Source organism: Amphiprion ocellaris, chromosome 4 (genome assembly GCF_022539595.1).
Source record: "Amphiprion ocellaris isolate individual 3 ecotype Okinawa chromosome 4, ASM2253959v1, whole genome shotgun sequence".
Classification (NCBI taxonomy): domain Eukaryota; kingdom Metazoa; phylum Chordata; class Actinopteri; family Pomacentridae; genus Amphiprion; species Amphiprion ocellaris.
The window spans coordinates 1,759,914-1,783,877 of record NC_072769.1 but is presented as its reverse complement, the minus strand read 5'-3'; the positions used below and the strand labels follow the sequence as shown (position 1 = coordinate 1,783,877).

General features: G+C 39.9%; 1 protein-coding gene across 3 annotated transcripts; it reads left to right on the top strand.

Moving 5' to 3' along the window:
- The first annotated feature begins 822 nt into the window (after nt 1–822).
- Nucleotides 823–23,943, top strand: marchf1 (membrane-associated ring finger (C3HC4) 1). 3 transcript variants are annotated; one of them, XM_055009818.1, is made up of 9 exons: nt 824–1,313; nt 4,952–5,036; nt 10,409–10,459; nt 12,565–12,638; nt 14,306–15,106; nt 15,252–15,432; nt 15,536–15,680; nt 21,216–21,260; nt 21,348–23,943. In XM_055009818.1, the coding sequence occupies exons 1-9, from the start codon at nt 1,276–1,278 to the stop codon at nt 21,668–21,670; spliced, it is 1,743 nt and encodes a 580-aa protein (XP_054865793.1). In that variant the 5' UTR covers nt 824–1,275; the 3' UTR covers nt 21,671–23,943. The 3 variants fall into 3 exon arrangements, with proteins under 3 accessions (XP_054865794.1, XP_054865793.1, XP_035813896.1); XM_055009819.1 differs by lacking the exon at nt 21,216–21,260 and having other exon boundaries at nt 823–1,313; XM_035958003.2 differs by lacking the exon at nt 4,952–5,036 and having other exon boundaries at nt 828–1,313.
- Nucleotides 23,944–23,964: the final 21 nt, after the last annotated feature.

The following is a 23,964-nucleotide window of genomic DNA, read 5'->3' as shown; positions in this document are numbered from 1 at the left end:
GATTGTTTCAACCACATTTTGAATTCAGTAACATGTGACTATGATTAAGGCTGTCTGTGTAATATTGGAAAACACAATGTAATTCTTTGACTCTGAATTAGTAAGCCTGTCTTGTTTGCAGGAAAACATCAAATCATCAGATTTAAAAAGTAATTAAGACACAGTTAACATCCATTACTATTTTTACTGTCATGTGAAGAGTTTGAAACAGCTGAAGTGGGCGGTCGCAGACATTCTGTGAATGTTTCCCGAGATCCCTCTTCACCTCAGACAGTAGCTGCTCTTTAGTGATCCCAATTTAAGACCCACATTTTCCAGTTATATCAATCGTAATCCTCGTGACCTCAGACAATTTGAAATAGGATTACACCCTCCCCGCCCGCACACACACGCCTACACACACATTCTGCGAAGACGCTGATATGGCTGCGGTGTGATTTGTGCCATCATGTCTTCATGGCCGATCAGATGAGTAATGTGCATTTGTTCCTTTAACATGACAGAAAAAATGAGGCGGCTTAACGTCTATAAACACACTGTTTCACAGCAGGGGCCTTTCAAAACAATCAGGCAGTGTGTGAGCGCTGTCCATGTGCACAAGTTGTGTAAGCTTATTAGCAACACCACTGGTCAGAGGAGGAGATTGAGGTTAGTCTAAGCCCTAAATCCTCGTGGACCTTATGCTTGTTATACAGCAAGCACAACAAAATCCTGGCTCCGCCCCTTCCAGAAAGACACACACACACACACACACACACACACACACACACACACACACACACACACACACACACACACACACACACACACACACACACACACACACACAGCTTCCCTGCCTCCTTGTTTACTGCTCAGCTCCATCACAACTCTTCCTCTCTTGTCTCTCTCTCAGCAGGAGGGTGAAGGAGGGGGAGGAGGAAGAGGAGGAGGTGCGCACTGTTGAGTAGTTTCCCAGTTGTCATGACGACCTCACACCCCACCATCTTCGAAGCTGTCTTCTTGTTGCCACGGTGACCTGATCCTTTTTCCATCTCCGCACCTCTTGATGATCCGGATTGGACTAATAAAGGAGAGCGATCCCGGAGTACCGTCTGCTCACTCTGAACATAGCTCGTGGATGGGACAGCGGATCCCACACAGGGACGCAGATCGGAGGACAGGAAGGCGCGGTGTGCTGGGAATGCTGTGGGAGTAACACCGGAGCGTTGCCTGGAAACAGCAGCATGCCAGTACAGCAGATAACTGTGGTGCCGGCCAGGGAGACAACCAGCAATGGCAAGAGTGCTCCTCGCTCCAAAGACAAGAACGAGGTGAGTTTCTGACCTTCAGAACTCTGTTCTAAAAGCTTATGAGATTCCAGTAAATTCATGCATATTTGAAGGTTTTTTGGTCTTTTTTTGTGGTTGAGGTTAAAAACTCACATGAAGTTGGTCCGATTACAGAGATTTTAGATTCCAGAGAAGTTATTTACGTTGTCAGAAGGTAGAAGTCCTTCGATTGGTCCTTGAATGTTGATCCTGATGACAGGAAGGTGCACGAGTGTGCGTGTGCGTGTGCGTGTGCATGTGCGTGTGTGTTTGTGTATGTATGAGCCTCTTGTTTCGGCTGACACTCTTTTCAACTCACTCATTGAGCGCCTTAACATGCACAATAAAGATGTGGGGTTTTTTGTAAAGGTTGATACTTTGAGCTGCATCATCTATGGAGTCTAATCTCACGTCATATCATTTCATATTACATCACGTCATGTCATAAAAAAAAAATCCCACAGTGTCACATGACATCACAGAATAACATAAGACTTTACTCCATGTTCCAGTGTGTCGTTTCATGCTGTCATGAGTTGGGTTTAGCACTCATGCTAACGGCTAGATAGACGTTGCAGAGTTAGTTTTTGCATATTTTATGTCACACTCACAATCAGATATATTATGAATCTACTCCTGAAAGCAGAAACAGGAACTTAAATAGCACCTGATGGGAGTATTTGTAAGTTTGAAACAGTTTCACCTCCTCAATATGGTGCAATATGCAATGTTATATGTCACAGAGTCTCAGCTGTTTGGTCGCAGCATTTTCAAATCTCCATCCCTCCATATTCTCCTGCTCATCCAGAATCCAGAATTAATAACAGCAGGCTTAAAATACTTAATTTTTATTCATATGTAAAAGCCTAAAAAAAACATAAAAATAACAGGATCACCTAAAATATATTGTCTTTCCTTTAACCAGTCTTTTTCTGCTCAGCCAACGAACATTCTCACTGAGATTAAAATTTCTTTTTAAACAGGCTAACACAAGTCACCCACTGCAAAAAGACTATAAATAACATGCTGTGGAGTGTCCTGGTTTCCTGGTTTGAGTTCCACCTTCATTCCCTTCTTGCCTGACGCCTCTCTACTGTCTACAGAAAGGCAAAAAATGGCCCAAAGACTTCAGTACATGTTTATTTTTATATCATTGTTATGTTTGGCAGTTTTGCCAACAACAAGGGATTGTGAGGAGAGAAACAACAGCAACGAAACCAAATGAATCAAACAGGAGATGTTGTGGCTACATGGTCCACATTTGAGACAATCAGACCAGAAGGAAGCCCACAGGCTGCAAGTTTAACACAGAAATATCTGGTGGGATACTTTGGCTAATGATGATCACCTTCATAGAGAACATTTATAATTTTATAGATATGCTAGGTGAGGATGCAGTAATGCAAAGTATAAGATTTAAATAATGTACACGCCTGCTGATTGTTTTATTATTTCTACCAAATGTCTGTACTTCCTGCATTTATTGCAGTGAAGATAGTCTCTACAATAAACCTTAATCAGTCCCAATATATTATCCAATAAACAGAGGCACTTAAGGAGGCTATTGAGGTCTTTGGTTATTATTTTACTAATTCAGCTCCTAAAAGTTTAGCAACATTTCTGCACTGAAATGTGTAAAAAGGACTCAACCAGTGTCAAATATGTGTTGATGTGTGCATGTAGATTATTCCAAATGCTTCCAACAATGTTCAAAGTCGGAGAAATTCATTATTTTGTGTTTTGGTTGCCTAACAGTGGACTCATATCCCATATTACCCCCTTGCACTCATGCGTTGGGCGATCACATGACTGAATTCACCACATAACGTTAGCTACAGTGGCTGTATGGGTAGTCGACTCAGCAATTAGCATTAAGTTACTCGTGAATATGTGTAGCTAAAAATAACTTTAACATATTACCTCATTTGTGAACATGATTTTTGTCTTTTTCATCTTCAAAAGTTGTGAGAACAACTGCCATGATCCCACGCTACTCACAACGGCATCAAACTGCATCTTTCGTTGCTGCTTTGATTGTGTTTAATCCATTGTTTTAAATGTTACACAGTTGAAGAGCTTTTCTGTTTGAAATGATCTTTTATGGGTGTGAAAGAAAGATGAAAACACGAAATGAGATTTTGATTCTACTGAACACCAGATGTTTTGCAGGCATCACATATTTACTAGATACTAGATGCTAGTACAAATCTTTGTGAATATTATTTCTTCCATTAGTGGTCTCTAAATCAAATCAATGACAAAAGACATAGTTTGATGATGTCATGAAGTAGCGTGGGATTATGGGAGATGTTGTCCTCACCCCCAGTGCTATAAAAATCTATTTGAAGTGATAGAAATCAAGTTGATTTGTAATAGCACATTTTAAAACAGCCTGAGTTGAAGTTCTGCGCATGTGATGAGACAAACACTAGAAATATGTGTCAAAAGCAAGACAAGATAAAGACTTGTAAAACTAAATGTTTATATAAAATCTTAAAAAGCAAGGCAAGACAGGATTACCATATAGAATACTACTTTTATTTGCATATGTTCATGTTCTGTCATTGCATTCTAATGAAATTGCTGCAGGTAACGTTACCTATCGTAACGTTAAAGTCACTGTGGCTAGCGTTATGTCAGTCATGTTATCTGTGATCAAAACGATCACACTGGGAGGTTTTGCTAGCGCACTTCTCGAACATACATCCAGGGGCAAAGGAGACATGATGCCACTGATGGGTGACGTTTCCTTTATTACATTGAGTGAAATCACTGATTTTTCTGGGTTTGAACATTGTTGGTGACATTTAGGATAATTTAAGTATGCATAAACAAAATATATAACAGTGGTCTGCTTGTTTTTAGACATTTTAATGCAGCAGTGTTGCATGTTAATCCTTAACATCAGTCGTTATGTTTACTCAGGTCAACCCAGTCAATGGACTTAACAGGTTCTATTCTTAGACAGTCAGCTCAAGCAGGTTTCACTCTTCTGTTAGTAGATTTTCATTTTATACAGAAAGGAATAGAAATCAATAGCTGGGGGAGAAAACAACGTAATTTTTACATGTGTTCACAGTCCTGTTACAGTTCAGTTTCCGTAATTTAAAATACTGTGGCATGTTCTTCTACAGCCCTGAAACCCTGTTTGTACAAACTGTTTTAATCAGCATCTTATCATGATACAGTAAGTGATGGGGTCTTACATAAACACCATGTTGTCTGCGAACGTGGGAACAATCAGGGCTGAACAATAGAGTCAGAATCTGTTGACATTTATTGGTTTGTTTGGATACATTTCCATGGAGATGCAACAGTCAACAACAACACAATACAACCTCGATGAGTCAGATTAGCCGAGGTTATGAGTAATGCGTTCATATGGATTCATAACTAGAAATATTCTTCTCATCTGAACATCGACTGTGGCTCTTATAAACTATTTCTGGTTGCAAAGAGTTGATTTCGAGCTTTTAAAGTCGAGATTCTATCAAGCACGTTGTGACCAAATGTAAAATGTGCAGCTGCAGCCTCATGGTTGGTTGTCTAAATGTGGCTGTAGGTGTTTCTGATTGCGTGCCAGAGTACAGAACCAAAATATATCCCACGGTCCACGCTTCATCTCTTAATCCCCTCTGCAGAAACATGCACATGTCCACACACAGACTCACCAGAGTCTCTGCTGGGAGTCACAGTCAGAGTGTCGGCAGGGGAACAGAGGCTCAGGTAAGCAACAGTTAGCGCTGAAAAAACTATTTATTGCTACTGAACTGTAAGTCAGTACGTCACTTAATCAGGCTGCAGCAGGATGGATGATGTGTTGGACTGTGCTCTTGTGATGTTTGGATTTGTCTTTGGCTGTTACATCTTATACTGTCACGCTGTTAGTTTAGAATACTTCATATGTTTAAATAACACTATTTGCTTCAGAAGATGTAGATTAGAATGCATTAAAACCTACAGGTGGAAGGAGAAGGCGTCAGAGAGAGAGATGATGTACTTTTTAATGTTTTTTTAAGGTTTTGGGCTGATATTAAAAACCAAAGTTGCACTTTTATGTCGATCTATGTTTGCACTGCGTCAGCTAAAGACTCCAAAATTCTAATGCAGTGGGATGCAGATGCAGCTACTGTGCAGATGCTACAGACCAGTACACAATGTCTGACACAGAGCATGTTGCATCTCTTACTCACATGTAATACGAGGTTGTTATTAGTGCTTCCACCTGTAGTACATTCTGTCACTGTGTTGTACAGTAACCTTCTCATTGTGCTGAGCAAGTCACCAGCTGTGGCTGAGAGATGTATGTGAAAGTGATGTGAAGTCTTCTTGTTGGCCAGAGGAACGTCTGTCTGTCACATGGCTTCCTGAAAGTATTTCATACTTAGACACACTGAGCAAAATAGAAAATGCCCTATAAATACAGAAACTGACTTTATCACAGAGCTACAGCTACTGTTTTGCACTGTGGCCTGCCTGTCACCTCACAATATTTCCATACATATAGGAATCAGAATAGAAGCTAGCTTATCTGACCAGGTATTAACAGAATTTAATGTCAGCTACACTGTCTGTCCAAAAGAAATATCTAAATGTCTTATATCTATATTTACCGTGATTTGTCTATCTGCATTTTGGCTTCTTTTCTTGCCTCGAATGAATGCAACTCTTTTATTTGTGTGAGGTCCAGATTGCATAGAAGCCTGCAGGAACAGACTGTATTGACTCTGTCACCTCAGGAAGGTACTGAATAGCAGCACATGTATAGGAAGTTGCTGTGAAATGAAGAGATGAATAAGTAGAATGAAATCAGGTAAATCAGTGTGCTGGTCCCAGATGCGTTTAGCATAGCTTAGCAACATGCAGGAGGAAACACCTGTCAGGTGTCATATTTACATGTTGTTTTAAGAGCTGTCACCATTTCACATTTTCTTATAGCTTAAAAAAAATAAAAAATCCAGATAATATATTCCAGTTAACTAGACTTGTTCTCCTCATGCTTTCAGTCATCTTTGTACACAAGGTTAAATGCTTTTTGGACCAAACTCTCTCTAGAATGCAGAGAGAAAATCAATAGCAATCCTGTCATCCTTTTCCATTTCTCAAAATAAAATAACACAGCCAGCCGCATACGTGACAAAAAATTGCAATGTTGTGAAATTCTGCTTTGACAATCTTGCTGCAGGCCACTGTCTGTACAACTGGTTGTGTTGTAGTGTGTTTACGTAGCAGAAAAGCTACCAAAAGTCAAGACAAAGTATGTTTATTGTTTGTTTTTCAAGTTGTATTATTTACCAGTAGTAAGCTGTCAGGAGTTATACTACATTATAATAGTCGTTGACAGTTTCCACTCAGGTTTTTGACATGTAGAGTTTTACATGAGCCCTGAAATGCCACTCAGCTGGAATAATTAAATGATTAAGTGCTACAAGCAGATGTATCATGTCAGGAATTAATTTAATATACCTGCACTGGATGCGGGTGGATGGTTCGAGCAGTGACGTGTGATTTAATGGCAGATTAGCTGTTCTCCTGTAACGCCCAGATAGGGGGTTGCTGTGAGAAGTGTTCGCTTTGATTCCAGGCAGGACGACTGATTTAAACATAGCCATCAGAAAATCCCTTTATCAGCTTAGACGATGCAGTCTTCTACCTGTCAGTGCGTCTCTTGTTTATTTTAATGATTTGCACCAAGTGTGGCCACAACTGTGTCAGCGTGTGGCCTGAGACACGCAAGCTCTGGTTTTCCTTTTATGTCAAGAGAAAAAAAAATAGAAAAGCCACCCCTGAGATGAAAACTTTGAACTCTGTAAATATCCTGTAAGATACATAAAGCTTGTAAGTGTCCACATTAATACTGTTTGGTGTTATATAGTAATTTTCCTGTATATGTTACATACAGATTTAAATGGCAGGATTTATCATGTGCTTCCACCAAATGTCAACAGCTGAGGACTACAATTTTTTATCAACACAGCTGTGGATGATTTTTATTAAGAATAACACTGGAAACAAATCCCATCAAGATATCATAACCAACAATAGGTACTTTCCCACCAAAAATGGGAAAAGAACGGAAAAAAACAGACAAATCGATAAATCAAAACACAGCTGTTTCAAATCCACTCTGAATGCTGTCCAGGACAAACATTTTTTTAGACTTTATCGTAACCCCTTCAATTGTATCATCTCTTTGGCTGCTTTTTAAATAAACTGTTAAAATTCTGGCATTCTTATAAAAATCTGCAACATTCAGCTCTGCATGTTCTTCCCTGAAATTTGCAGAGCCAGTGCAAAGTAATTTCCACCGAACAGGGTTTTTTTTTTTTTAGAAGATAAAAAGAGATTTAGAGCCTGGTTCCTTTAAGTGGAAATGCAGGTGAAAGTGTAGGAACCAATGGGCTGTGGGGCCACAGATAAAAAATTAATTGGGGGTTTTCTGAATGGGATTTGTTGCCAGTAAGGAAAAAAAATCACCCACTTTATCCCTTAAATCTATTTGTCCTGTACATCCCGGCAATAAGCTAATAAAAATGCATCTCTTGTACTTTCACTTTATTAAATACTTTATTTAGTAGATTTAGATGTTTTACAGACAAAAATTGTAAATAAATGGTGTCCATTTTTCATTAACTATCTGAACCAAACTCAACCTGCATCCAAACATTGACAGCAAAAAGTTTTTTAATCGTGAACATAGAAATAAACCTGACTTACAACAACCTTTTCCAACTACTGTTCATGCCATAGTCACTTTTTAAAAAATGCGCTGCTGCATTATACTGCTGGATTTAAAGGTGTTTTTCTTTTTGCTTTATGATGGTTTACCAGTACTATTACGTAGTAACTCCTACACAAAACTGTCGACTTGTAAGTGAACTTGCGTAAGATACTGCAGGCGAGGTCAGATCGGACTATCAGCGCTCTTGGAAAAGCTCTAGAAAAAGTGCCTTAAGTTGACTTTAAATAGAGACACATTGCAGAGAAGCATCTTGTGCTCTTAGCGGGACAACCAGGTAATAGGATTTGGCTGGCTTTAAGCTCAGGTCACAGTGAAAGAGCAAGGACATGTGGCTGCACATGACTTCTGATGCTGGACTTAGCAGGACCAGTCCACACTGAAACCTGATAGTAATAACTTTATTTCACGGCATCTTTCCAAAGAAAGTGTTTTACAATAAATAGAAACCTCAAATTAGACAAACAAGATCAAGCAGGCAATATAACAAGATAAAAGTTAAGTCAAGGCATTTTTAAATACATTTATATTAGTGGTGGGACGCGATTAAAAAAAATTCTAATTAATTACAGACTTTGTAATTAATTAATCGCAATTAATTGCAGTTTTGTCAAATAGCAATATTTGACACAATAAGTGAAGTTTTTCAATTCAAATAAAATTGTGGTTGACAGTTGAATCAATGAATAGACATATACATGTTTATAATTTAAAATTTATTTTTTAAAAAAAAGGAAAATGGGACATATAGAAAAAGTGATTTTGATGACTTGAAGCCTGAATTTAGTTGTTTTTTCCACTGTATGGCACATAAAATCAGCATCAGTAGTTCAAGGAGCTTCAGAAAGTTGAAAATCCACAGATTCATTCTGTTTTCATCTTTTCTGGGTCTGATAAATGGTGGAATTTTGATGGTTCTTTTTATAGGAATATCAATTTTTATTCATGTAATTTTTTTATAAACAAAAAATTTATAATTAAGTTATTAAAAGAGATATTTTTGTTGTTTAGGTTCTTCCTCCTCCAAGGAGGCAGAGCCTCAACGGAGTAAAACCTTAAACCACAAAAATGTTTCATTTCTATTTATCTGCATTTTTCATCTGTCTGCTACATTCACAGATTACTGCAAATCTAAGTGCAATTATAGCGATTTTATTCAACATTTTAAGACTTTCTGTAAACTCAAGCACTGTCTAGAAAAGTGGTCTATTATGGGATGGCTCCACCGTTAGCCGTTAGCATGACTCGTAGCTAACGTTAGCTCTGGTGCTAACAGCAACATGTTTTACATTGAGGAGATACCGTCGGCTTGAAGTGACGCAGTGATCAGAAAACTCTTTGTTGTACAATTTGCACACAACCAGGCTTTTATTCAAGCTGCCATCAGGAAGATTTTTAAAAGGAAACTTTCTGTCCAACAAGCTCAATCTCATCTTCCTTCACTGTTTACCAGTGCCTGACTTCACTCAGTGCTTCCTGTGCTTCTTCTTCATGGCTACAAACAGACTTTAGGTTCATTACCGCCACCTACTGGGCTGGAGTGTTCATTAGCGATACTGGTGTGTCAGAAATGAGGGAACTGCAAAAGGTGCGATTAAATGTGTTAATTCAAATTTAACGCGTTATTTTTCTCTGCAATAGAGCAAAATTAACGCGTTAAAGTCCCAGCCCAAATTTATATATATGTCCACACATGCATATACAGCACATTCAACACAACAGTTATTGCATCAAAATGCCCTCCAGCAAAAAGGATTATGAGTGCCATTACGAAATTAACCTAACAAACCTAAATATTGGGGTCAAGACCCTATTGTGTTACTTTTAATGCAATTTTACCTGAGTAATTTCATAAGGGATTAAAATCCTGTTTTTTAAAAAAAAAATAAAAATAAAAAAATAAAATATATATATATATATATATATATATATATATATATATATATATATATATATATATATATATATATATATATATATATATATATAAATACAACTTTACATGACTATAATGTAAATTAAGACTGAAACCCTACAACGTTGATTATGGAGAATAACCTAAGTCTTGTAAATATCATGGCGAAAGCCTCACAGCACTGTTTATAAATGGAGACTTGCTGCTTTTCTGCGCTCTACATGATTTTTACCTGACAGCACCTTCAAAATTTGCCATGGGCATCCTTTCATTGATCGTTGCAGCTCTGCAGCATGAATGAGCTCTTTGCTGCGGTTGACATGAGTGCAGTAAAATACTGTTTTGATATTATTTTATATCTGGTGCTGTGTGGAAGATACAGCATCGCATCCCTCTTGAGGCTTCTGGACTCTAATGATTCCCTGTCTCTCCGTCTCCCTGCAGGGGAGGAAGGCACCTGGACGCTCAGGGAGTCGATCCAGCAACATCTCCAAGGTAACGGCGGAAAATCACAGCAAAAAGGGTCAAAATCAAGGTCACAGTTCGTAGTGTATGAGAGCATTGTTTACCCAAGCAGAATCTTATGTGCAAGAATGTGGTGAGGGTGTCTACCACGCACACAAGTGTTAGTAGCTAAGCTATGCTTCAAGTTCTACTTAGCTATTAATCAAAAGAGCTTCAGTTCTAGATAAAATTCACTTACAGCAACAAACCTACAGATAATAATCACTTGAAGCTCAACAGTTAATTAGCATCGTTGTTGCTAATTGCTTTTGATTTTCAACCAGCAAATAAACTGATTCAGTCACACCATTCCCAGGTCAGATTTTAGAAGCAGTAGGCAGCTGTTTTAACATAAAAATCATCATCGCTTAGGTCAGTATCAGCTGCTCAAGACTCAGAAGCAACTCTCAGAGGTTAGCAGAGACCAAATCTGAGGTAAAATGCCAGAATACTGAATCAGTGTTTGTTGAGTGGCCAGAACTGTAATTTATAATGCATGTTAATGTTCCTCTGTGGCTGTTAGATGTGGAAATAAATAGAGGTTGTTTGCTAAAGTATCAGCCACAAAAATTTGGTTTGACAACTCATTTTGGAGTTCTTTAGACACTGAATGGCTACGAAGGGAAAACACTTTAGAACACAGCCTGCAGTTCATGGTGCTGTTAAGACATTCAAATCAGGTACCAGTAAAATACATACTGGCTCCTAAATGTAGGTACAGTTCAAGAAAACTGTAAAAATTGGTTAAAATAATTTACATTAACACTATTGTATTTCTGTAAATACTGGGTGCCAATGGGGTACAATACTGGGGAAAAAAACTAAAACTCCAGGAAAACCCATATAGGAACCCTCTTCTTACTGTGCAATTACAAAGTGTAAATGGAAGAGTAGGCATACATTATGAGGTTTTTTCCCTGTTAAAAGGGTGTTTTCCTGCCACTGTCTCCTTAGGGCTGCTCTGGGGGTTCAGGCATATGGATTCTGTAAAGCATCTTGAGACAATTTGACAGTAATTGGCACTATATAAATAAAATTGAATTGAATTATATTACAGCTCATATTCCTGGTTATTATAACCGCTGACCTTTTTCTCATTAATAAACTTTATTGCAGCGTGTGAAAGAAAATAGAATATAAAATGGGAGTACCCAAATTTTATGACTGTGCCACCAGGGAGAAAATTAGGGAGTTATTAATGTGTCCTAAGCTTCCTTGTAGAAGGTTAAGGTGAGATATGGGTCTATATTCTTGAAAATTCACTTCTAACAGACGTTTTTTTTGTCCAACACTGCAGCAACTTAATGAGCATGATGGATTAGAAAACATATTTTCCAGTACACAGCTAGAGAAGTCAAAAATTATGACATAAGAAAATAATAATACAACATGTTAGAAGGATGAAGATGGACCAAACTTAGATATTTAATGTTTAATGAGGAATGTGGTCATTATTATGTTAATGTTTTAATTGCACTGCAAGAAGAAGATTTTGCACAGTGCAGACTATGTGTAACTTTCAGTTTCAATCATATTTCCCAGTACTGTACCCAGTTGGTGTCCAGTATAGGCAAATATTTAGGGCACAATTTCATTCCTTCTTTTCTTTATTTTTTCCCACTCAAACCAGATTTAGTTCCAGAAGGAACTGTCTTTTATTGGCGCCTGATTAATACAACAAACTGTAAAACCTACATGTATTCCTGATTATGATTGGTGCAACTTTACTTTACATTTTGTAGGTCTCAAGCAAGCATAAATTATGGCAACTGGACTAACCTCGTGTGAGTCGAAAACGTTTCACCTCTCATCCAAGAGGCTTCTTCAGAACTGAAGAACTTCAGAACTGAAGAACTTCAGAACTGAAGAAGCCTCTTGGATGAGAGGTGAAACGTTTTCGACTCACACGAGGTTAGTCCAGTTGCCATAATTTATGCTTGCTTGAGACTTATCATGACCTGGATGACTAAGAACATCCACAGATTTACATTTTGTACTCATTACAGATGATGTAAACATGTTGTGATGTTTTGGGATATGTGCGATATTTGACTTAACAAACTTGTGAGCTAAATAGAGGATGTTGGTTGTTGCAGGCCAGCAACTCTACAGCAGGTCCTGCTACAGCCTCCAGGACATCGATAACCCCGTCTTCTCAGGACATATGCAGGTAAGACAGCTGAGTCTTCAAGCATTACCAAGACCCCGAGAAGAAACACTGATGTTCCACAAATGTCTGCAAAACAGCTCTCCTGAAGCCAGGAGCAGCCAGAGCTCTCTGTGATATTAACATGCACAGTTTAAAGTCTGTTCGCCGCTGAGTGGGAGACTGAATTAGTATGGTCTGCCGCACCTTGAGGGCATAACAAACTTAAAATGGAAGCTGAAATCCAATGGTCCTCCCACAGTGCAATCAATGAGAGGAAGATGACTGATTGCAGAAACAGGATGCCTCAGTTTATTATTCTCACTGGTGGTTGTCATGCTGACAGGCTCGGTCCTTTGGCCTTGTGGCTGAAAGGAGGTGTTGACAAAGGTGATGTGTGTGAGTGCTTGAACCTCCATTTGTCCTTCACATCCTCAGTTCATTGCATATTCACCTGCCTGTTTGATTATTTAGCTTAATTTTTGCTTCATGTTATCCATTTTTTTCTGTAGGAGAAGTAATCCAGCTCTTGTCAGTTAAAGTTGGCAAACGGTATCCATCCCACAACCAGCATCTTCAGACGACACTGAAGCTGTTAGCAAAAGAGCAAATAAGCTGATGGTTTCCACATTATTGGAAAAAATACAATGACTGAATAGTATGAGAATGGAAAACAAACTTCAAAGATTACCTTGTTGAACTTTAAAATGTACCTGAATCACAATAGTAGACAAGAAAAGCACTCACAGAGTGCGGTACTCTGCCAAGGATGCTCGTTGTATGATTTACAACGGCTAAGTCCCGATATGTCCGCAGCAGTAGATTTGTAGCAGGATCGCAATCATGTGATTGTCAGCAGGCAGCTGACGTAGTGTTCACTTGTTGTCATAGTTACAGTGACGCCGTACCACTATCTCACAATAATAAAGGAATCCTTAGCAAATCTGTGGGCCCAGACTATAAGCCGCACCACTGCCAAAATCTAATCACTTGGTCCTTGTGTCATTTCTGACCTTCCCTGAAGATTTCATCCAAATCCATTAGTCTGTTTTTGAGTAATGTTGTTAACAGACAGACAGACAGACAAAAGTACGGCAATCATCACATAACTCTGTCGCATTCCTTGGCGGAGTAATAAAAAACAAAAAACACAAATATGTTTTCTTAACTTATAGTTAAACTGAGGTATTTACCACTGCAGAATATTTACATTTTACTAGTTGACGTTTGGACATATTTGTACCTTCACTCAGAACAATGGAGGTGAATGGAATTTGGAGCCCAAACACTGAACACAAGTAATATAGCTGCAGTGTTTCTTTTAAAAAAACATATTCCTCACATTAATCCTATTAATTGCTCCTGAAAAGACTCACTTACAATAGTTTAATGGGATTACATAGGATGGTGATAATGACTTTAAAGGTAACTTTAAAAATTCTGGCATAAATCTAAGAGTTAGACATTTAAAAACGTGAGGAAATATTTTTTTTAAAAAACATCTGCTTAGCTACATACTACTAATAAGTTCCTTTTTTGTTTACCATTCAATTGCATAAACTCAGACCATTTGTTTAGTTAATGTCACATTCATGTCTTTCCCATCTTATTTTTCTTCATCTCCATCTGTGTGTTTGTGTGTGTGGTGTGTTTGTGTGTGTGTGTGTGTGTGTGTGTGTGTGTGTGTTTAGTTCTGGCCAGCTGACCCGCTTAGAGGAGGATGCCTCTGAGTCACACACACACAGCAAGCAGGCACACATCTCCTCTGCAATGACGGTCACCAGCACAAATCTGGGCTCCACGGCCCAGGCCCAGAAAAAGAACGTGAAGCGCCGCCACCGCCGCAAGCGGAGCAGCTGCACCACCTTCGATTGTGTGGAAACCAACGCCAAGCAGGAGCAGAGCGACCGCAGCCTCAGCTCTGACCGCAGTGAGGTCGGGGAGAAGAAGGAGCGCTCCTTGAAGAACCGGAGGGAGCGTCCATCTCGCATCCGCTGCTCAGGCGGGCCGCAGTCCAACTCCTCCTCCGAGGACGAGGCGTGGCGCGAGGCCCGCAGCTGGAGCAAAGAGAAAGCCCGGAGAGCTCGCCGTCGCAGCGGGAGCAGCCGGGAGAGGGATGTAATGAACAAAGAAGAGATCATGGAGCTGCAGTCGGTGGGCTCGGACGAGGGGAAGGAGAACCAGCCTCTGGTGGAGGACAGCGGAGGCCTTAAGAAGCGCCACAACAACCGGACCTCAGCCAAGAGAGATGTCCATGTTTCACAGAGGGAGAGGTCACACAGCAGGGATAAGGAAAAGAAGAGCAACAAGTCACGGAGCCCAAGAGGAAGCTCCTCACTGGCAGAGGACGGCGAGGAGCTCATCACCAAGAATTACCAGGAGAAGGGGTCAGGAGGTGGGGACATGTCAGTGCCCACTCCACAGAAACACTGCGGTGTGAATGGGAACATACCACGACCCTACTCTGATGACTCTGAGCTGGAGGTCTGCAGGTTAGTGTGCGTCTGTACACGGCCACGATCGACAAGTTCAACTCTATAAAGAAGATAAAACACGACAGACAATCCTTAAAACGACACAGAGATTCCACATTAATTTTCTTCCTCATGTCTCTGGATGCTTTGTGTTTGTGTGTAGGATCTGCCACTGTGAGGGGGATGACGAGTGCCCGTTGATCATGCCATGTCGCTGCACGGGGAGCCTGAGTTTCGTGCATCAGGCCTGTCTCAACCAGTGGATCAAGTCCTCAGACACTCGCTGCTGTGAACTCTGCAAATTTGACTTCATCATGGAGACGAAGCTCAAACCTCTACGCAAGGTATGCAGGCACTCCTGAATCTTACGGACAGCCGCGAGCAATCAGACAGGTTTGCCAGGGTGCAGGTATGACCAACATTTCTTATCCCCTCTCTGTCTTCCAGTGGGAGAAGCTACAGATGTCGAAGAGCGAGAGGAGGAAGATCTTCTGTTCAGTGTTGTTTCACCTGATAGCAGTAATGTGTATGTTGTGGTCAGTCTACATTCTGGTCAAGAGAACCGCTGAAGAGATCAGACTTGGGAAGAATGGTCAGTATTTCCCCCTCTCCCCCTCCCCCTCCAACTCACATACCAGAGACATGCAGAATGAAGTCTGAAACCTTGAATCAACTGTAGTGCTGATGAAACAGTAGAATGACCTCATAGCAGCGTAATGGCACCCTGTGGTGGTTCGTTCACATCTAAACACACTGTCAAACGCGTGTCTCGGCCTATTTCACTTACCTTATTATTAACAGCGGCAGGTATTCCTTTTTATCGTCTCCTCTGTGGTTGACAGGAATCCTGCCGCTTTTCATTTATAACTGAGCATCACGTTTCTCTCTGTTGCTCTGCAAAGCCAGATGCATGTATTGACTGAGATCAGACAGTGTCTTCTTTTATATTCTCCACAGTAACCCTGTTGAGATTCTTTTCATTTGCTTTGAGATACAGAGCGACACACAAGATTAACAGCACTGGAGTGACTCTTTAATTGTCTCCCTACTGAACAAGAGAACCAGTGAGCAGCTGTTGGGTTCATATTCCTTCATTCAGACAGACTGCAGCGAGCAGAGAACTTCCAGTGTTGCTACTGAAAAGGATTCGCCTGCTGAGAGTCCTTCTTGAAGGTTTATTTAGTAGAATTTAGGGGTGTCTATTACTAGAAATAAAATATAGTTCTTATAATTATGTTTTCATTAGTGAATAACCACCTGAACATAAGACTAATCATAGACTAATCATGTTTTCGTGACCTTATATTGAGCCATATACACTACCTTTTCAAAAGTTTGGGGTCACTTACTTCTGAAAGAAAATCAGTTTTTCTCAAAGAAGATAACATTAAATTGATCAGTAATACAGTCTAGACATTATCAATGTGGTAAATGACTGTTCTAGCTGGAAACGGCTGATTTCTAATGGAATATCTCCATAGGGGTACAGAGGCAACCATCACTCCTAATCCAAATCCCTGTTCTAGTGCTACATTGTGTTAGCTAATGGTGTTGAAAAGTTAATTGATGATTAGAAAACCCTTGTGCAGTTATGTTAGCACATGAATAAAAGTGTTAGTTTTCATGGAAAACTTGTAACTGTCTAGGTGACCCAAAACTTTTGAACAAGAGTGTATATATCCTATAGAGGGAACAGGTCCTCGTCCACCATGTCGCATCGCCATCTTTCTACCGTAGTCCAGAACAGACAAACCAAGCACCAGCTTTAGAGAGGGACTTCTGAGGTTTTAGCTGTCAGCGTAGGTTCTCCTGTGCTTGGTCAGTTGCAATCTGCAGCCTCACCAGTAGATGTTACTGTATCCTGCACGCTTCTCCTTTAACTTCTTTAAAGTTCCCCGGAAACACATGAAGCGGCTGATGATGTGTTAGATCTTTTGACAGTGTATTACTGCCATGCAAATGTTACTAATCTAGATTAACCTGATATTACACACAAATGCAAATTTCCTACGTGTTTATAAATCTTTGCAGTGATTGTACTCAGTTCCTTATAGCTGTTATAGATGTGAAGGTATTAAGTTAAATCAATATTAATTTCTAAAAATGTGTGTTAGCATCAAATCCGTGTACATGGTGGTAGAACAGCGGTCTCCAACCTTTTTTGCACCACAGACCGGATTCAAGCAAGATGATTTTCTATGGACCGGTCATCACGTACATATAACAAACAAGAAAATCACTCAGAGAGTGCAGTACTCCACCAAGGTCTGCTCAGACATTGTATCATTTCCGACGGATGAAATCTTTAAAAATTGCTGTGTGCTGAGCACAGGTGTGTGTTCTGCATGTGTACATTATGTACGGATACTGAATTGTGTGGCCTAAGTATGTAGCGACAGCGGGAATTGATGGGACTCGGAAACACCCCCACAATTTAATCAGTTGTTCCTTGTATCATTTCTGACAGATAAGTCCTCAGCGGTGGATTTGTACTAGGATCACAATCATGTGATCATCAGCAGGCAGCTGATGTAGTGTTATTTATATTCAGAATCACAGTGACACCATGCCTGTATCTCGCAATGATACAGAAATCTTTAACAAATCTGTAGATGCAGACTATAAGCTGCATCACTGCTAAAATCTAATCACTTGGTCCTTGTGTCATTTCTGACCTTTCCTGAAAATTTCATCCAAATCCATAAGGTCATTTTTCAGTAATGTGGCTAACAGACGGAATAACAGACGGACAGACAAACGTATGCCGATTGTCACTTAATGCCGCCGTGTTCCTTGGTTGATTAATAAAGATTTTTTTTTTTTTTAAAAAGAGTCCTAAACAAATAAAATTACTTATTTTTCTTCTGTCAGCATCAAGTCTCTCCTTCTTTTAAAAGAAGCTCTCCAGAGACATTTGTATTTTATTAATTTTGGCAGATCGACGGCATCAACATCAAGTGCGGGAAACAAGCACAGATGGAAGCAACTGGACCACAAGCTAGTCATTTTTCAAAATAAAACACCCTGCAGACTCCGCCAAAAATAAATTATAAAATAAACAGTTTTTATTCTCTCTGTGCGACCCGGTATCGGTCTGCAGCTCGGTGGATGGGGATCACTGTGGTAGAACATGCGATACAGACATTAAGGATGATTCACTCACAACATGACTCTACAACGCCTCACAGTGGTCAAAATTCTGTCACCCCTTCATCTGTTGATATTTACACCTGTCTGTCTTTGGTTACGTGAGTTTGAAGATGAATGTCCTTTGTAGTTGCTTGTTGTTTATGTGTTTCGTCTAAATGTAGTACTAAGAGTCTCTCTAACTGTGATGTTCACCCATCAGCATCCCTCTGCACATTAGACATCCAACTCTTCAGTGTTCTTGAAGGACTGTACACACATCAAAGTCAATCTGTACTTTTACAGCTGTAATTTTGCATCAGTTTTACACGCTGATGCATTGAAACACTTGAAAGACACCTCATTAAGCTTCCAAATAATGTACCTGCTGCATCAATGACTTCAAGAAGAATTATTTTTGTAGCAACCTGCAACCTAGAGTGGCATGTTTTAGCTCATTAACTACAAATCATGTCAACTTCACATTACAACACACCAGGCTGTTTTGTTAATTTGTCACTTTTCATATTGCTGTGGAAGTAAACATTTACTTACACTTACACATTTGAGGGAGGTTAGATTTAAAGATGTGACATCTCTGTGTAAATTGTAGGAGTCAAGAGCGGAAAGAGCAACGTTTAGTTCATGTTTTGTCAAAAATGATACTCAGAGAGCTAACTACACAAACGCACAAAAGTGACAGGTTTCAGACGTTGGAGTTCATCTTGAGCTTCAGCATCTGACAAGTTTCCATCTTCTGGGAAATGAGTTTCACATTACAGTAAAATCAACCTATACTAGAGTCTAGAAGAGGAACGTTTCAAAGCAGGAAAACAGTTGATATGAAGATGATGTGATTGAATTGTTGGGCTAAAACATGAGAGTTTTTTCTGAGAGCAGGTGTTTTGACTGATCCACACGCTAGCTTCGATTTGTCGTCCTGCAAACCATTGTTAAAGTGAGAATAGACCCCTGAGTGTTCCTGATACATGGTTGTGTTCAGTAATGGTGTGTGTTGTGTTGTGATTAAACGTAGGACGTAAGATAAGAAGCATAAAACACGGATGCAGTATGTGGAAAAACACTCCATGTGCTGTACATTTTTAAATATTAATACCCCAGATCAGGGGTGTCAAACATATGGATGACTTTGCAAAGTGTTAAAATTACAGAGATGAAAATGAATCCTGACTGTGAAAATATTTAAAGACATTGAACATTGTGTGATATAATGTCAGTGAGCAGCTTCAGTATAAAAGAGTTTGGCTTGGTGGAACCCTGTTGTTGATGCACTGCCACGACTTTTATGTACTTTTTATGTATAAATTTAATACATTTAAAAGGCTAGAGGACAACTTAACCTTCTTCGTTAATAGTGAGTCCATTCAATTTCAGGATTGCTACACAAATGTGGAAATGAATGTAAATCCTGAATAATTTCAAGATCTTGACAAGTTTTAAAATACTATGTTGTTCAGTTCCAGATATCCATGTTTTGTGCCTTCGTAGACACTGTGATCTGTAGGTTTTACAGTTTTTCTCAGTCGCTTTGGTACGTTTCTCAAATCATCCTCGACATTTGCAAAGCAGTGCATTTCTCAAAACAATTCGTACAAATAGCACAACACCATGGGTTACCTTCAAAAGCCAGTCTCTTGCTCAAAATCCTTAGTTCACTTCTCAAGAGTAAATCTGTGTCAATGAACATGTCAGTGGATCAGAATGACCAGTCCTGGTGTCATTGTGTGGATCAGACAGTCAGATTGCTTAGTCATATTGTCATTATAGCAGTGTTCTCTTGAGGATGTTCTGATGTAAACTATGGCTAAAATTTTGCTGACAGTTATTGTAAATTGTACGTTCCACCTTAGTGTATATGGGAGATTGATTGCAAGAGACTGGACAAGATTCACATTTACACTTTTACTGTTTGTATTGTAATTTGTTGACAGACCACGTTATTGTGATACAGAAAGGAAAACAGCGCCGCATAGCACAAAGAAAAAAACAAAACAACAAAAAAAGTAGAAATGTGAACATAGAACAATCTCCTCAAGGAAAACCGTACATGCAGTGTTGTAGGAATTCCAGTGCAGTCTTCCTACACCTCCTGACGTTCCTGTCTGCTGGACCACAAATTCTCATCCACATCACAAATACCTTCTCTTACGTCTTTGAGTGACTTCAGAAAACCCAAACCCTTCACACATTTCCCTTCATAGAGAAAGTCAAGATTCAGCTGGGAGCAATTTACCAATTCAGGACAGATTTAGAAAAAAAGTAATGGAAATGTATAGAAACATCCTGACATATTACGATAACTTGTTCAACCATTCTGCATGTAGACATAAGACATAAGTCTTTACTTATGTGATGAACTAATGCCTAAATGTTGTAGGGGGTGAGACGATTCAACAGAGAACCATTATAATACATTTTCATCAACATGACATAAACAACTGATAATGTAGGAAACAGCAGAGAATTGTACAGAATAATTTGCATGGATGTGTCAAAGCATTTGCAACTTGTTCGGAGAAATGAGAAACTGCTTTATTGATGTGCACAAGTGACACAATGATGTGAAGATTGAACAAGTAGTTTTGAGAATTTCAAATCTGATCTGAGAAATGAACCAAAGCGACTGAGAAAAACTGCAATACACCAATGATAAACTGAGGCATAAAATTGTTAAATTTCGCCTGTTTTTCTTCAGAAAATTAAGGTTGTTCATGATGTTTTGTAAAAAGATAGTTCATTAAATGTGAACATTTTCAAAATGTATTTTTTGCACTAAAACAAAGGTAAATATTTGGAGTTGTGGTTATTTATAGGTTATTATGCTCTGACTTTTCTGGTTCGGCCCACTTGAGATCAAATTCGGCTGAATGTGGCCCCGAACTAAGATGAGTTTGACACCCCTGCCCTAGATGTTAAATAATAGCATAGATCTTCAGAGATCGTAGAAGTAAAGAGAAATTACATTCACTCTTGATTGCAGGCGAGTTATGGAGAATTTCTCTTCTGAAGTACTATACGCCGCAGGGTAAGCACAACTCTGCACACACCACCATCATGATCCCTCACACGTCCTGCAGGTGGACTGACAGCAGCTACCTGTGTGTGTCCTCAGGTGTGCTGGAGTGGCCCTTCTGGACCAAGCTGATCGTGGTGGCCATCGGCTTCACAGGCGGCCTCATCTTCATGTACATCCAATGTAAAGTCTACATGCAGCTGTGGCGCCGCCTCAAGGCCTTCAACCGCATCATCACTGTGCAGAACTGCCCCGAGAAAGACCTGCACAACCCTCAGGCCCGGCCCAGCGCCCTCACCAACGGCAGGCACGACACCGTGGAGGTCCCGGTCAGCCCGGGCCCCGTCCCGGCTCCGGAGGCGCTGATGGACTCCGACATGTCGGTGGAGGCGGCGGTGGCGCCGGCTCACAACCCCGTCTGACTGCTTCTGAATCACGCTCTGCTCATCCAGCAGCACAAGCTTCTATGAGCACGGTGTGATTTAGACTCGTGCAGTGTTTGAATGTTGCTCTGATCTCGGCGACGGCTGATCCTGAGACGCAACAGATGGATTTAAAGTGACAGAACTGAACAAGTCCTTCGGTGATCCGGGAGAAGCTGAAAGCAGAAGGGCTGCAGTGATGTGAAGGTGTGAAGAAAAACAGGAAAAAACGTGGAGAGGAGAGAGAAGGAATCAGAGAATAAAGCCATCCGCAAAGAGAGCATGTGAAGACTTTAGTTATGTGGTTTACTGACACAATTTTATTCTTGTATGCACTTTCTCAACCATGCACTGATGTGAGGTGAAGTTGTGAACACCCTGTGGAAGCTTCTATTTAAAGGCCTCAGTATGCTTCAAATGAAATTCAGACAAAAAGGCGGTCGTAGCTGCTGTGAATGATCCCACTGAGGTGTGCAGTCAGTGATAACCACTTTATATTTATTTAGTCGTCTTAGATAGCAGCTATAGTAGTGGGAGATATGGGGAATAGACCTGCAGCAAAGGTTCTGTAAGGAGGTCGACAGCCGCTGTGATCCAACATTCTGGATATTTATGACACATCTCACATATTCATTGGTCAAATTTCAACATTCAACAGCACATTTAAACCTGCTGTTGTGTTGCTTTCTTTAGATTTTCCATTTTGAAACAAAAAAAGCACTCAGCGCAGTACTCTGCCAAGGCTGCTCATTCCCCCATATGGCATTGTCAGAAATGCAGCATTGTTTATTAGTTATTGATGATCAGAAATCACAGCAACATAGAATGTGGGCATTTAATACAGATGTACCCACAAACAAAATGACCTTGCGGTGAGCACAGATGTGTGTTATGCATGTGTACGTTATATATGGATACCGAATCGTGTGACCTAAATACGTAGTGCAGCCGGGAATTGATGGGACTCGGAAACACCCCCACAATTTTCATCAATGTTCCTTGTATCATTTCCAACGGATAAGTCCTGATAATTTACGCAGTGGTCGATTTGTAGTAGGATCGCAATCATGTGGTGTTCACTTGTCATAGTTACAGTGACACTGTGCCAGTATCTCGCAATGATATGGAAATCCTTAACAAATCCGTGGATCCAGACTATAAGCCGCACCACTGTCAAAGTCTAATCACTTGGTTGCTGTGTCATTTCTGACCTTCCCTGAAAATTTTATTCAAATCCTTTAGTCTGTTTTTGAGTAATGTTGCAAACAGACAAACCAACGCCGACCGTCACATAACTCCGCCGTGTTCCTTGTCGGAGTAATGAGGACTAAATATCCTGCTTCACTTTACACTTAGTGTAGCTGTTACACCCAACCTCTCATTTACATTCTCAGGTGTGTTTTCTAATTTTCTAATGAGGGAGACGTTTGCATGAAGGTGAAAGAAACGATGCACCTGAAACTAAAGATGCAGACTTCTAGAGGTGCATCCTGTGCTGTCTGTCTCTCCTCAAAAGCATTTATGTTGCTGCACTTTATTTTGAAAATGTATTTACCCAGTAAAAGTCTCAGTGAGATTAGGAATCCCTTGACCAAGACAGGACAAGAAAAGTTTAAATGGTGTGGAGAGTGACAAATCAGACACCAGACAAACTGCTACATAAAGTGGATTGTAACCCAAATTTCAGATGCTGCCACGACAATCTGTCTTTGATTGAAGCATGCTGAAGCCTTAACTCTCCTTCTGGACAATCAGGTCTTCAGACACCAAAGAATCAGATGTTATTAGCAGAGAAACGATAATCTGGAACAAAATCTTTAGCTGAAATCTAACATTGTGATATTTTGAAAAAGTTATTTATTATCATAAGAAAGTTTCGGATATTTATTAAAATAGAAAATCTCAATTAGTCCAGGTGTTAATGATGTTTTGTTGGGACAGTTTGCAGCTTTATGAGGTCTGTTATCCAAACAGTGATGTAACTAGAGCTTTCAGTGTTGCCATCCCTTCATGTTTTTACATTAGACCATAGAAATGTCTCAATCTACTAAAGGCCACTCTTGTTTATACTTGTCCACTTTTCTACTGGTTTAATTTGGTTTTTTTTACCAGTGTCCCCGGCACATCGCGGAAAATACAGCTTCCTCTGTGTCTTAAAAAAAAACGTAACATCTTTGTCCAAACCTTTTTCTAACTGATTGGATACAGCAGAACATTCAGGTTACATTCAACACATATTTGTTTGTGCAATAAACCATGAATGTAGAACCCCACTGAAGGCTGCTGTCATCTTA